Source organism: Mus pahari, chromosome 6, assembly GCF_900095145.1.
Source record: "Mus pahari chromosome 6, PAHARI_EIJ_v1.1, whole genome shotgun sequence".
Taxonomy (NCBI): domain Eukaryota; kingdom Metazoa; phylum Chordata; class Mammalia; order Rodentia; family Muridae; genus Mus; species Mus pahari.
The window spans coordinates 28,984,054-28,996,338 of NC_034595.1; the positions used below are offsets into that span (position 1 = coordinate 28,984,054).

At 38.1% G+C, this 12,285-nt stretch overlaps 1 protein-coding gene across 50 annotated transcripts in view; it reads right to left on the reverse strand.

Moving 5' to 3' along the window:
* Ptprd (protein tyrosine phosphatase receptor type D) overlaps window positions 1–12,285 on the reverse strand; it is a 2,152,432-nt gene that overhangs the window by 369,842 nt on the left and 1,770,305 nt on the right. For all 50 annotated transcript variants that reach the window (XM_029539561.1, XM_029539552.1, XM_029539551.1 and 47 more), the window contains one exon: window positions 2,045–2,210. In XM_029539561.1, coding sequence (XP_029395421.1) covers window positions 2,045–2,129 — 85 coding nt within the window. In that variant the 5' untranslated portion in view covers window positions 2,130–2,210. The remainder of the gene's footprint in view (window positions 1–2,044; window positions 2,211–12,285) is intronic.

Genomic DNA, 12,285 nt, shown 5'->3' on the forward strand with positions numbered 1-12,285 from the left:
GGGGGGGGTATAGGGAACTTTCGGGATAGCATTTGAAATGTAAATAAAGAAAATAATAAATAAATAAATAAATAAATTTTTTTTAAAAAAGCAAGCTAGTAACCCATGGACATCAAGCTTGTATGCAAAACTCCACAAGGGTCTCTTCTTCAGTTCCTGCCTCCAGGTTCTTGCTTTGCTTCTCTGCCCTTACTTTCCTCCAGGATGGACTACACCTTATGAGATAAGATAAACCCTTTCTTCTCCAAGTGGCATGGGATGAGTGTTCTATCAGAGCAATCAGAGGCAAAGTGAGACAGTCATATAAGATGTGTTGTAAAGCATAGAAAGGAGAAAAAGAAGGATGTAGACAGGAGAGGTAGGAGAGAAATGCCATCTGAGGCAGAGAAATGTAATCTCAGCAATGCCTGTTCCTCAATTCTTGACATCTGTCTGCCCCTTTCCACCACAGCATTAAGCAAAACCTTAGCTTCTCCAAAGAAGAGGATTTTTCTGTCTGCAAGCATGATTTTCTCAGATATGTAACTAGTAAGGTTCAGAAAAACACACAGTTCTGATTTTACATTTAAGTGGTTTCCTAGGGTCTTAATACGCTTTTGCCAAAAATGAACAATGGTGAAAACAGTTACTTCTGGACTTGGGCCAAAACAGAATTCACAAAGTTATACATTCAATTGCTTTCCAATAAAGTAAATTTATATTTTTGAAATAAGTTTTGACATAAATACCTTTAAAATAACAATGCCTTACATTTGGATCTTTTCCCCAATTAATTATTTCCTGGCATGGTATTAGAAATTCCTTGGCTTAACCTTAAACCAATACTCCCAAGTGCTAATTAGTCGAATATATATATATATATATATATATATATATATATATATATATTTAACCACAGAATGTTGTGCTTAGAACATGCATACTCCACATGCATTCAATTAATAATATTATTTTTTTCCTCCCTGAAAGATTCCTTTAGAAAATAGATCCCCATTTAAATGAAGCACTTGGCTGTTAGTGAGGGAATTCTTGTCAAGACACAATTAATAAGAAAGTGCTAAGATGACATAGGATCTTTGTCTTTGAGATATCCTTAACATGAATCAAATTTAATCTCTCTGGGATAGCCAGTGGAAGGAAAGGCTAATGACTGCAGATGTTATACATGTTAATCACACCAGGGGACTCCCCAAGAGAAGGACAGAATCACATATGAACTACAACACTCCTGAAGAAATAGACATGGCAGTACAAGTCAGGGATGGACGGGCACTATTGTCTTGTGAATGTGTATTTCCTTATAGAATACATAAGGAAAGAAACAGATGTAAACAGTGTAGAACTAGTGATCACTAGTTACGAAGAAGATGTGATCATCTCATTAGGTGGCAAGCTATTTGACCACAATCCCAGTTTCATAAATCAAGTCCAGATGCTGCAACTTTAGTGTCTGCCTTGCATAGAATTCTTTTCCCACTTCCAGGCCCTTCACCCAGCCACAAAGTTGTCAGTTCTGCTTGATTTGTTTGAATATTGCACTCCACGACAGCTGTCGGAAACAGTACATAAGAACAGCTGCTGTGACAGCTACAAGGGCCTTGCAAGTTTAATTGGGCTCAATGTGACATTGTGCATTTCTCTAAACATAGAAATATCCATACAACTAGAGAAATCTCTATTGGGTCTCGACAGTGTTTACATATTAACACTACCAATTGGTCAGCCACAGTTTAAGTGATATTGTTGGTTTTGTTTTATCTTTGTCACAAGGCTGGCAGGAAGTATGAAAAAATATATAAAAATAGAAATAAGCAGTAGGAGCAGTTAGACACACAAGCAAAGAGGCATTACACAGAAGAGGAGGTAGTGGAAGAGACACATCAATAATCTCTTTCAAAGGCTGGCAAGAAGCCAAGGAGGATCCCACAGTGTTTCAGGATATACTTCCCAAGGAAATATATTCAGAGCCCTGAGCCTGGTGCCAACTGCAAACAAAACCACTCATTATGGCCACAGCTCCCTAGAGAAGGGCAGGATGGCTTACTCTCAGCACAGGCGCAGAGGAAGAAGGCGAGGAGCAGCGACAGCGGCCTGGCCACGGGCACCATCCTGTAGTTTGTCAACGGCATGAACCAGCAGCTTGGAAACTCGGCCTAGGGAGCCACAGTGACTGCTCCGCTCAGAAACTTCAGCTGGAACCCTTTTAGAGCCTGTGAAGGGAGGGACAAGAAAAGGAGAAAACACAGGGACATTTAGATTTCTCACGATTTCCCCATGCCCTACCACAACTTAGAAAGACAGGCTCTATTGTAAAAACACAACAAACACTGGAGACTTCATGTCTTTGTATTGGGAAATAACTTGCATTGTAAAATGGAGGGTTTCTAGCATTCTTGCTGCCAGGCCACCTACCATCAATTATCAGGAACTAATTTCTATGCCATCATTTGGCCACTATATTCTCGGGGTGGGGGTGGGGGAAGGCACTTCATACAAAAATCTGCATCATGGAAAATGGCACATCAGAGCCTTAAGAAATGCCTAATACAAGTCTGTCCATCTATTAATGACAGAATAAAGGAAGGCTTATAAGGATGTTTTGTGTGTGTGTGTGCGCGCGTCAGCCATGTATGTACCATGACTGCTAACCACATTTATGCCTGGTCCCCATAGAGGTCAAAAGCACAGGTCCAATTCTCTGAGACTGGAGTTAGAGATGGTTGTCTACTGCGATGCGGTGTAGGGAAGCCTCGAGCATACATGAGCAGGATTTTAACAGGATGAGAAACAGGTATTCCCCTGAACTTCGTGGAGAGCGTTGATAAAAGTAAGATGCTGGTGTGCTGAAGTAGGGGTTGTAGGCTTGTGAAAACAGAAAACTAGGCACCACAACAGGCTACACTTGTGAAGCTTGCTCATATTTGCTAGAACTTTGTGTTCCTCATTTCTGGGAAGTGTGGATGCCCTTCTGGTTTGGGATTCACACGGTTTGTGAGGGCCACAGGGTTAGAATGAGGTAACTGTCAGGAGAACAGAAGATGATACAAAAGGGAACACAAAGAGATTCTTGGCTATCAGTCTATGTCTAGTGATCTTTACCCAGCCAGCTCAAAAACAAGCTCTATAGTGTTTAAGAGCAGAGGAAAAATAGAAAACTAGGCTTTGGGGAAATTCACTGACAGCTGCATCAGGAAGAATGCAGAATGCCACTAAGTTCCAGGTGAGACATAATACAAAACTCAAAGGTGATGGTCTGTCTGGCAAGATGACACATGGAGTAAAAGTGCCTGCTTCACAGAACTGATATCCTGAGTTTAATCTCCAGAACCCATAGAAGAAAGAGGAAACCAACATTTAGAAGTTGTCCCTGACCTCTACATGTATCATGTCATGTATGAAAAATGTCATACATGTCATACATGTTATACATGTGTATGAGCGTGCACATGTGCACACACAAACACACACACACAAATACAATAATAAATGAAATTCTCTTAAAGCTCTTTCACCCTAAATAATGAGTTGGTGGCCACAGCAGTGGAAGAGTAATGGGAGGGAATGAAGTGATCACAGGCTCTAAGAAATAATCTGGTATGTGATTCTCAAAGTGATGTATAATTGTGCTTACAGAACCTTGCCTCCCCTGTCTCAGTGATGAGAACTTAAGACCAACAGGATTCGTTTGCAAAATGAAACTGTACACCTTTTATTTTCATTTCCCTCAATGTCTGAAACACGTGAAACTCTTGACAGGATACAGCAGAGATATGCATAAACAACCTTACACCATAAAATAAGTGGATCTCAAGGGAAAAATAACGTAGCTGTTATATACACTTTGTGTTTTTCCACACTGAATTTGAAAATTAAAATAACCTCATTATTAAGAAAACTGGGTTTTCACTAATATGCAAGAATAGTTTGTTTGGATGGAGGAAAGATACAGCAAAAGGGAAGAGCAGAGTCACTCCCTAATTACCATTCTACTCTCTAGGCCCTTCTTTGGTTTGTTTGTTTGTTTTTAGACAGATTTGTGGCATGAAGAAGTGAAGCTGAACACTGAAACACATCTTGAATCCGAAAGCTAGCCAGCTGTTCCAGAACAGTGATTGGTTATCAATCTCATCTGGAAAACAGCTTATCAAGCAGTTCACAGCTATCAGCTGTTGGAAATCGCAGAGCTTCAGAGGAAAAGAGCTAAAGGAATCAGCTCTCCTCGCCCTCTCTCCTCCCCCTGCCTCCGCCTCTTTCTCACGCCAGCATTTCAGATGGCAGCAAAGTCCAGGAGACATCAGTCCTGTCGGATTCAATTTGTGTCTGGGCAAGCATATCAGAGCCAACTGCTACACAGCGACTCTGAGCCATCACAGCATCAGAAACCCACGGAAGCTTGCTCAGGGAAGAGTCCTCTCCCTTCTCCATGCACTCAGCTAAAGTGTATTAAGACCCAATTTTTCTAAATAAGTCTGCAAATGTTCCCTCCTGCTTGGGTCGGTGACAGGATTTCACTCTCTAAAAATGAACGCTAACATGAAAAGACACATTTACACTTAAATAGGCTATGCCCTCGGCCAGTTCCTCAAGGAAGTAATCAGAAGTGTGTAAAAATACATATACCAGAGGTTCACTCCATAAACACCACTGAAAAGGAAGTGCCGGATGTTATCGGTACAATGAAATTGATATTGCAATACAAAGATGGGAAATGAGTTTTTAGGGAGCTATTTAAAACAAAAAGAATGATGGTGTTTGCCTTTAGCCTTTTGGGGTAGAAAAAAGGAGGCAAGGCAGAAGATGATCTGTGTTTTAGGACATCGGAAGAGACAAACTGCCTTCTTACACCTTGTGGCACTCATTAACAAAGACATACAAATCAAACTCACATAGGTAAAACTTTGAAATATTTTAAACACGTGTTTATTTCCCATGCCACAGAGTTCTTATGAAAGATTTCAAGTCACCAGTACATTAAACTGGAAGTATGCACCTGGGTGGTGGGGACCTTTCCAGATGGGACAGACAGAATGGTACTTGAGAATCACAGGAGTGGGATCTAACTCTTTTCCTTAAATGAGGGACATTTGCTACAATAAATATATTAATATTTCAACTAAATTCAGTACTAAACTTTCTCCAGATTTCCATAGTGTTAAAATCGTTTATGTAGATTGTGTAAAATGCAGCGTTTCTTTTTTTAAAAAAAAAGTAGGAATGGCTGGTTTTCAGTTGTGGAACTTCTTGTCACTCTCATGAGCAAGGAAATGTTCAGTAACTTCCAGGACATAGCCAAGAAAGGGCTCAAGAGAGTGATGTGCTGAGCTGGGCGTGGTGGCGCATGCCTTTAATCCCAGCACTCGGGAGGCAGAGGCAGGTGGATTTCTGAGTTTGAGGCTAGCCTGGTCTACAAAGTGAGTTCCAGGACAGCTAGGTCTATACAGAGAAACCCTGTCTCGAAAAACCAAAAAAAAAAAAAAAAAAAAGAGAGAGAGAGTGATGTGCTATAAGCTAAATATAGGGAGACCTGCCTGGAAAAAAGGACAGGAATTACCATGAACTGAAGTACGTCATTTAAAACCTCTGGCTTCATAATTCAAATCATTTTAAATTATATTAATCACCCCAGAGAATATAATAAACAGTTGTGGTCTGAAAATATGTCTCCCAAGGGGCGTGGCTTAGTGGCTTAGTCCCCAGTTTGTGGCCTTAATGGGAACAACTAGAATCATAGAAGCTTGGGGCCTATGTGACATCTTCTGGTCAGAGTGGGCAGGGCTTAGCATGAATACTGAGGACTAATCCTTCCCCTTCCTCTTTTTGTGTCTCAGTGTCTCAGTCAACAAAACGAATTTCCTCTGCCATGTGCTGCCACCATGATACACTAAGGCACTATATTCCTAAAGCATCAGAATCAATCATTTATGGCCTAACCACACTTAAAATCGTGAGCCAAAATAGGCCACTCTATCCTTCAAGCTGATTGTATCTTGGGTATTTGTTACAGTAATGGCAAGCCGACTAACACAAGAATACACAACCATTAAACTGAAAACAGGGTAAGAACAGAAAAGAATTAACCATCCAGTAGAACATAATCTCCTCAAGGACTTTAAAGTCACTGTTATTAGCATGAGAAAACTATGTATCACTGTTTAAGCATTTGGCCCCTTCTGTTTCAAAACACATCATTGTAAGCTTACACAGTAGAAACAGTAATTTCCGAATAAGATTTAACCTGGGCAGACATGCCTATAGAAATCCAGTCAGTTGCAAGGAGAGTCCTCACTGACTGTGACAGCTCTCATCAACCTCTTTAACTAGACTTCCATAAATCAACTGGAAATGGTTTCCAATTATTTAAGAGAAGGAGCCATTTGTACAAAGGATAAGTTACCAGGCAGCTTCAGTTTGAAAGAGACAAAAGCATATCCATTCGGGCAGAAGTGGAGTATCTACTGCAGTGCCAACAGAGGCTTCTCTGTGAACCATACAAATTCTCTACGTCCTACTATACACAGCACAGCGAAAGGAAATGAAAGGACTCAAAACCTATACCTCGTATTGATTTTTCTAAGAGACGACAGACCCCTGAACTATTTATCTTGATAAACTACAAAAGCATCCAGCTCTGCCCAACAGACCTTCCTGCACCATGGAAATGTTACTACACTGTAATAATCCATTGTTTGAAGCATGGCGAGTAGAGCAGGTTTTGTTTGCATTTATTTACATTAATTAAACAACCTCATATATATGCAGTTATCCTAGTGAACACCATGTCCAGCAATGAGAAATACAATTAAAGCATAGAAAAGTGTTTTCAGTCCTATCTGAAACAATATGATACAATTTCTGAGTTCTTTCATTCTCGGGACCCTATGATAGGAGCTATAAGGTTGCACTTTTGAAGGAATCAATTTAACATTTAGATCATTCATTTCTTATTTGTGTACTGTGTACATTCACATACACACCTACACAGCTTTATTTTCATCTAATTATTTCTATGATTGTTGAAATAAAACATTGTGTGAAAGTTCTGCAATATTCAAAAGAATGAAACTGTATCCCTCTTTCTAGCTATATATATCATATATAAAAGCTTCCATATGTATGTATATATGTATATAAGTCTATATGTGTACAAAATCTCACAATCAATAAAGGACAAAGGTAAACAAAAAACTTTGAAAGCAATAGAAGTGGCCATAGATGAGAAGAGAGCCTTGTCACAGTCAAGGAGGTTTTAGATCAAGTTGCAAAATCGATGGGTTAACACTAAGGAGATAGAAAAACCTCAAACAACACAATAATAAGAACACAAAAAATTCAAAATTTAAAATAACTTAGCAATATTAAAAGTATATTAAAATTATTTTTAAATGATCTTTTAAAAATATTTGAAAATGATGTTCTTTGACCTACAATCCTCTTCTTCCCGCAAAATGGGCCAGGGTAATATCTGCCCAACAACTGAGGGAGTAACCAGCCAATATCTGATTGACTTAATGCCCACTCCACAAGATAAAACCTACACCAAACATTGCTTGGGTGACCAAGAACCCAAGATTAGATAGCCTTGGGACCTAGGGTAAAACCAAATACTTCTGTTCTTAAACAAAAATGAGGCAACAAAAAGACATTTCTCCCATACTCGTAAGCCAGTGCCTTGTTCACCCATGATCACAGAAGCTTTCTCCTATAGCAGATGGAAACAAATACAGAGACCTACAGCTTCTATATATGCATGAAATGAGAAACTTTGGAGCACTCAGCCCTAAAGGTTCAGGGAACACTGTCAAAAAGGAGTTGGAAAGAATACCAGTAAGGATGAAGGAAAGCATCAAGGAAACAAGCTATGTCTATTTCATCAGGATTGACACACATATGAACTAACAGAAATTGAGAAGGCACACAGGTTTGCTCAGGTCTTTAAGGCAAAGACTTATAGCTCAAAGAAGAAGTAGATACATGCCCCCATCCCTAACCCAGATGCAATCTCCATTTGATAGACATTTCCAGAGAAAAATTTAGCATTATCCAAGGCTGTCTCACTGGGAATACAAAAGATTCTGAAAGGTGCATGTAACAGTAGATGCCAACAGAAAATGACCGCATCAGCATCACTGGAGGCTCCTTGTCTCATAATTTCATGGCAGTGCTTTTTAAATTTTATCTTACGTTTCTGTTTTTATTTTACTTATACACAATTTCTTTCTTTTTTACACTACAGGTCCTTTGCACATTTTAGTGGAATGGGATTTTTATGTATCTGAAAAAGTGTGCTTCTGTGTCTGTATCAGGTTCCTGTGTGTTTTTTGGACTCTTATTTGTTTTGTCTCATTCCAATGTATTAGGTTTTATTCTATCTATCTATCTATCTATCTATCTATCTATCTATCTATCTATCTATCTATCTATCTATTTATCTATCTATCTATCTATCTATCTAAAAGTCTATTTGTTTTCTAAGGCAAGATAGCGATGGATTGGTTCAAGATGTGAGGGGAAGTGGAGAGGAACTGGAAGGACTAGAGGGTGGAGAAACTACATACATTCTGAAAAAAAATAAAGTTATTTTCAATAAAAGAAAAAAGGGTGTTATGACTAATCTTGGTTGTCAGCTTGACTACATCTGGAATCAACTCAAACATGCACACACACACACACACACACACACAAACACCATGATTTTTATTTTCCTCATTCTATCAGGTCAGCTTCTTTAGTGAACCATAACTAAAGCAAATGAGAAATGATCTGAAGAGGGATTTCTCCAAAGACATCTGAACACAAACAAAAGAGTGACAAGAGGAGTATCATCATTAGGGAACACAATTTGGCTTGCCTCTTACTGAGATGTGTGCCAGCATCCGACAGGAGATTCAGTGGTCATGAACAAGGTTTAATGAACAATCTTTTTGCTTATAAACTAAAAGCAAAACACAGATGATCACTTTAAGGATGATAAAATGATGATCAAAAGCCACTATTATACCTATTATTAAATAGCCAATGTTGCAAAAGATGAACTGGATGCCACTGAGGCAGAGGCTAGGGATTGCAAAGGCTATCTTTGGAGTAGTACTGATAACTTTGAAAATGTCTTCACAGACAACTGTTTTCCCTGGGATTTTGAAATGAAATTACCAGTAGTCATAAGACTGAAGCATGGCTTAAAGATTTGCATATTATTGCACAGAACCTAGCGATTATGCAGGAAGAATTACCACCAGAATACTGAGAAGAAGAACACTCAAAAGTCATAAGTTACCTGCAAAACCATCTACCCTAGAAGCAATAGTACCAAGGCTCCATAGAATAAAACAGAACTACAAGATGATTATAATGATGATGATGACAGTGGTGAAGAACAAGAAGAAGAGGAGGAGGGGGAAGGAGGGGAAAGTGGAGTGGAAGGAGGAGGAGGTGGAGGGAAGCCAGGAGAAAATAACATTGATTTTGATGATTTAGAATAAGTAAAATCACATATTATTCACAGCTCCAGCTAATAAATCCATAGAAGATATTCCAGATAAAAACTGTAAAAGAAAAAAAAAAGAAACAGAAAAGAATCCAAAACACCACCATCAAGATGAAAAGCTGAATATTCGTTCAAAAGGCAAAGAAAATCTCCTAAAACATATAGTGGCCCAGTTCTATAGAAGACATTAAAGAGAAAATGCAAGTGATGAATGAAAAAGACACTTCACATCCCAGAGTGGAAGGCAAGCGCATCACTTAATGTGAAGAACTGCATCCTGATGACTGCTGAGCAGACCAAAAAAAAGCCAATGGTACTGGGGAAGTCTCTTAAATCTTCTTTAAATAGTTGGTGAAATTGCCCATCTATCTGTATTTCTGTAACAGTTGTGATCTGGCTGCCCTTTAAATGATACAAAGTATAAACTTCTTGTATTTCATGAACATTGCCCAGGTCTGTCTGCCAACAGCATGTTCTTTAAATTATCTGATTAGTTCTTAAAGATGGAAATTAATCCTTTGTTTGGTTTTAAATATGTTTAGAATATTATGCAAGGACAGAGAAACTGTGATAGTCAGCCATAATAAAACATAAATATGCCTGTGAAATGAACCCGGCATTTTAATGAAGCTTAAAAATCAAAAGTATATAGATGGAACTACTACATAATCCAGCTATAACACTTCAAGGATATATCCCATGGAAAGACACCAGTTTATAACAGAAATCTGCACACCCACATTTATTGCAGCAGTATTGGAAATCAAGATATACAATCAGTTGAATATGCCCAGTATTGAATATAGTATAGAGACAGAATGGAATATTACTTAAATATAAAAAGAATAAAATCCTCTTATTCTCTTATTCATGTCAGCAGCGATGAGGTGAAAGTTATTCATGTTAAATACAATAAGCCAGCAACAGGACAATTATCGCTTCACCATGAGAGAGAAAGGCTGCTTACACAAACACAAAAAAAAAGTTACAGAGGAAGAATATGAGTATACAACAGAGTATACAACAGAGTATGGTGACTATGCCTCACTATAATCCATTGTATATTTCAGTACAGCTAGAAGGACAGATGAAGCTATTGTTAGAATAAAGTGACTACGACAGTAGAAATGCTAATCATCCTAACTTTATCATTAAATACTATTCCAATATATCAAAATATAATTTTATACCCCATAAACATATGAGTATCAGATGCCAATTAAAAGAAAACACAGGTAAGCTTCCTACTTTACTGTATTTCTCACTGCTGAAAACCCCACTGTGGGATACAAACAAGAATAGGACCTTCTGTCCAGAAAGACACCCATACAGCACATAAAATAATTCATATGCTGAATATATTTTAATTGATGTACATAAATAGTGTCAGTGAGGAGCACAGAAAACACATTCTTAAATACATCATTCGAGAAACCTCCATACTAATTATTTTTTAAATCTGCTCCCAAAATTGAAATATAATTAAAATATAGTGAAAAGATGAATAAATAACTCTGATTAAAATGTGCAGACCATTTTGATACAAATAAATCTTTTGAGGAGGAAAATCAAAAACCAATTTACAACTACATTCTTTCTCATTACAGTACAACAAATGGAAAAATCCATGCTTTTTTTTTCTTTTAAACTTGTTTTCATAACAATTAGAAAAATTGAGAAGCATTTATTACATGCAATGTCAACGTAATGACTTGACTATCTTATTTTGGGCAAATGCTATATATTAACATGGCATTCTGGGTGGCTAAACAATTGCTATTTGGAGAAATCAAACAAATTTTGAAAGTACTTAGAGTAAATAAAAATCTACAAGCATTCTGACTTAAAGGATTTTTACATGTTTAAATCTAATACTTACACAGAAAAGCTCACCTATATCAGTCTGAGCTTTATACCATCTGAGTTCCCACTGTGACCACACAGAATTATAAGCTTCTTTCAGCTCAGGGGTAACATTACTAATATTAGTCCAGTCTCCTTTGTGTCAAGAGAAGTAGACAGTGACAGACAATGAACAAACAAACCCCTCACCTCCTGGTTGTCTTTACGCTAAAACCGCACCTAAGGATAGTTACAAAAGTGGTGTATGATTTCCTTCAGTGACGACTGCCCACCAAAATGCCTAACTTTCACGAATCTAGAGGAAGATTACAGTGCAGGCACTCAAATATATGTCTACTCTAAGGCCATGAGGGGTCTGCTATTTGTTACCATTGTCAAAATACACAGAGCAGAAGTAAGAAAATCGTCTTTCTCTCAAGGCACAGCATTGCAAGCCAGCCATTCCCCAACCTACAAGAGCACACAGAGTTTTAATCTCTGTGTATTTCTAATCAATGTAAAGCAAACATTTGTAACCCACTCATAATCTTCAAAATCAAAAGGTTCTGTTTTAATTTTTCCAATGATTTATTTGCAAGACGTATCACCCACCCACTCCTTTCAACAAAAAACCAGCTCCAACTGACTCTGGTGTTGGGAGGCCAAGCTTCCCAGCCACCGAAGACTACTTTTAGTAGAAAAAGAAATTGAACAATAAAATTAGGAGTCAAAAAAAAAAAAAAAAAAAAGACGTATCTTTTAGAATGTTTTAGGAGTAGTTTTTAAAATTTTCATCAATTAAAAACTTGAAGGGAGCTAGGCGTGGTGGCACATGCCTTTAATCCCAGCACTCAGGAGGCACAGGCAGGTGGATTTCTGAGTTCAAGGCCAGCTTGGTCTACAAAGTGAGTTCCAGGATGGCCAGAGCTATACAGAAAAACCCTGTCTCGAAAAAAAAA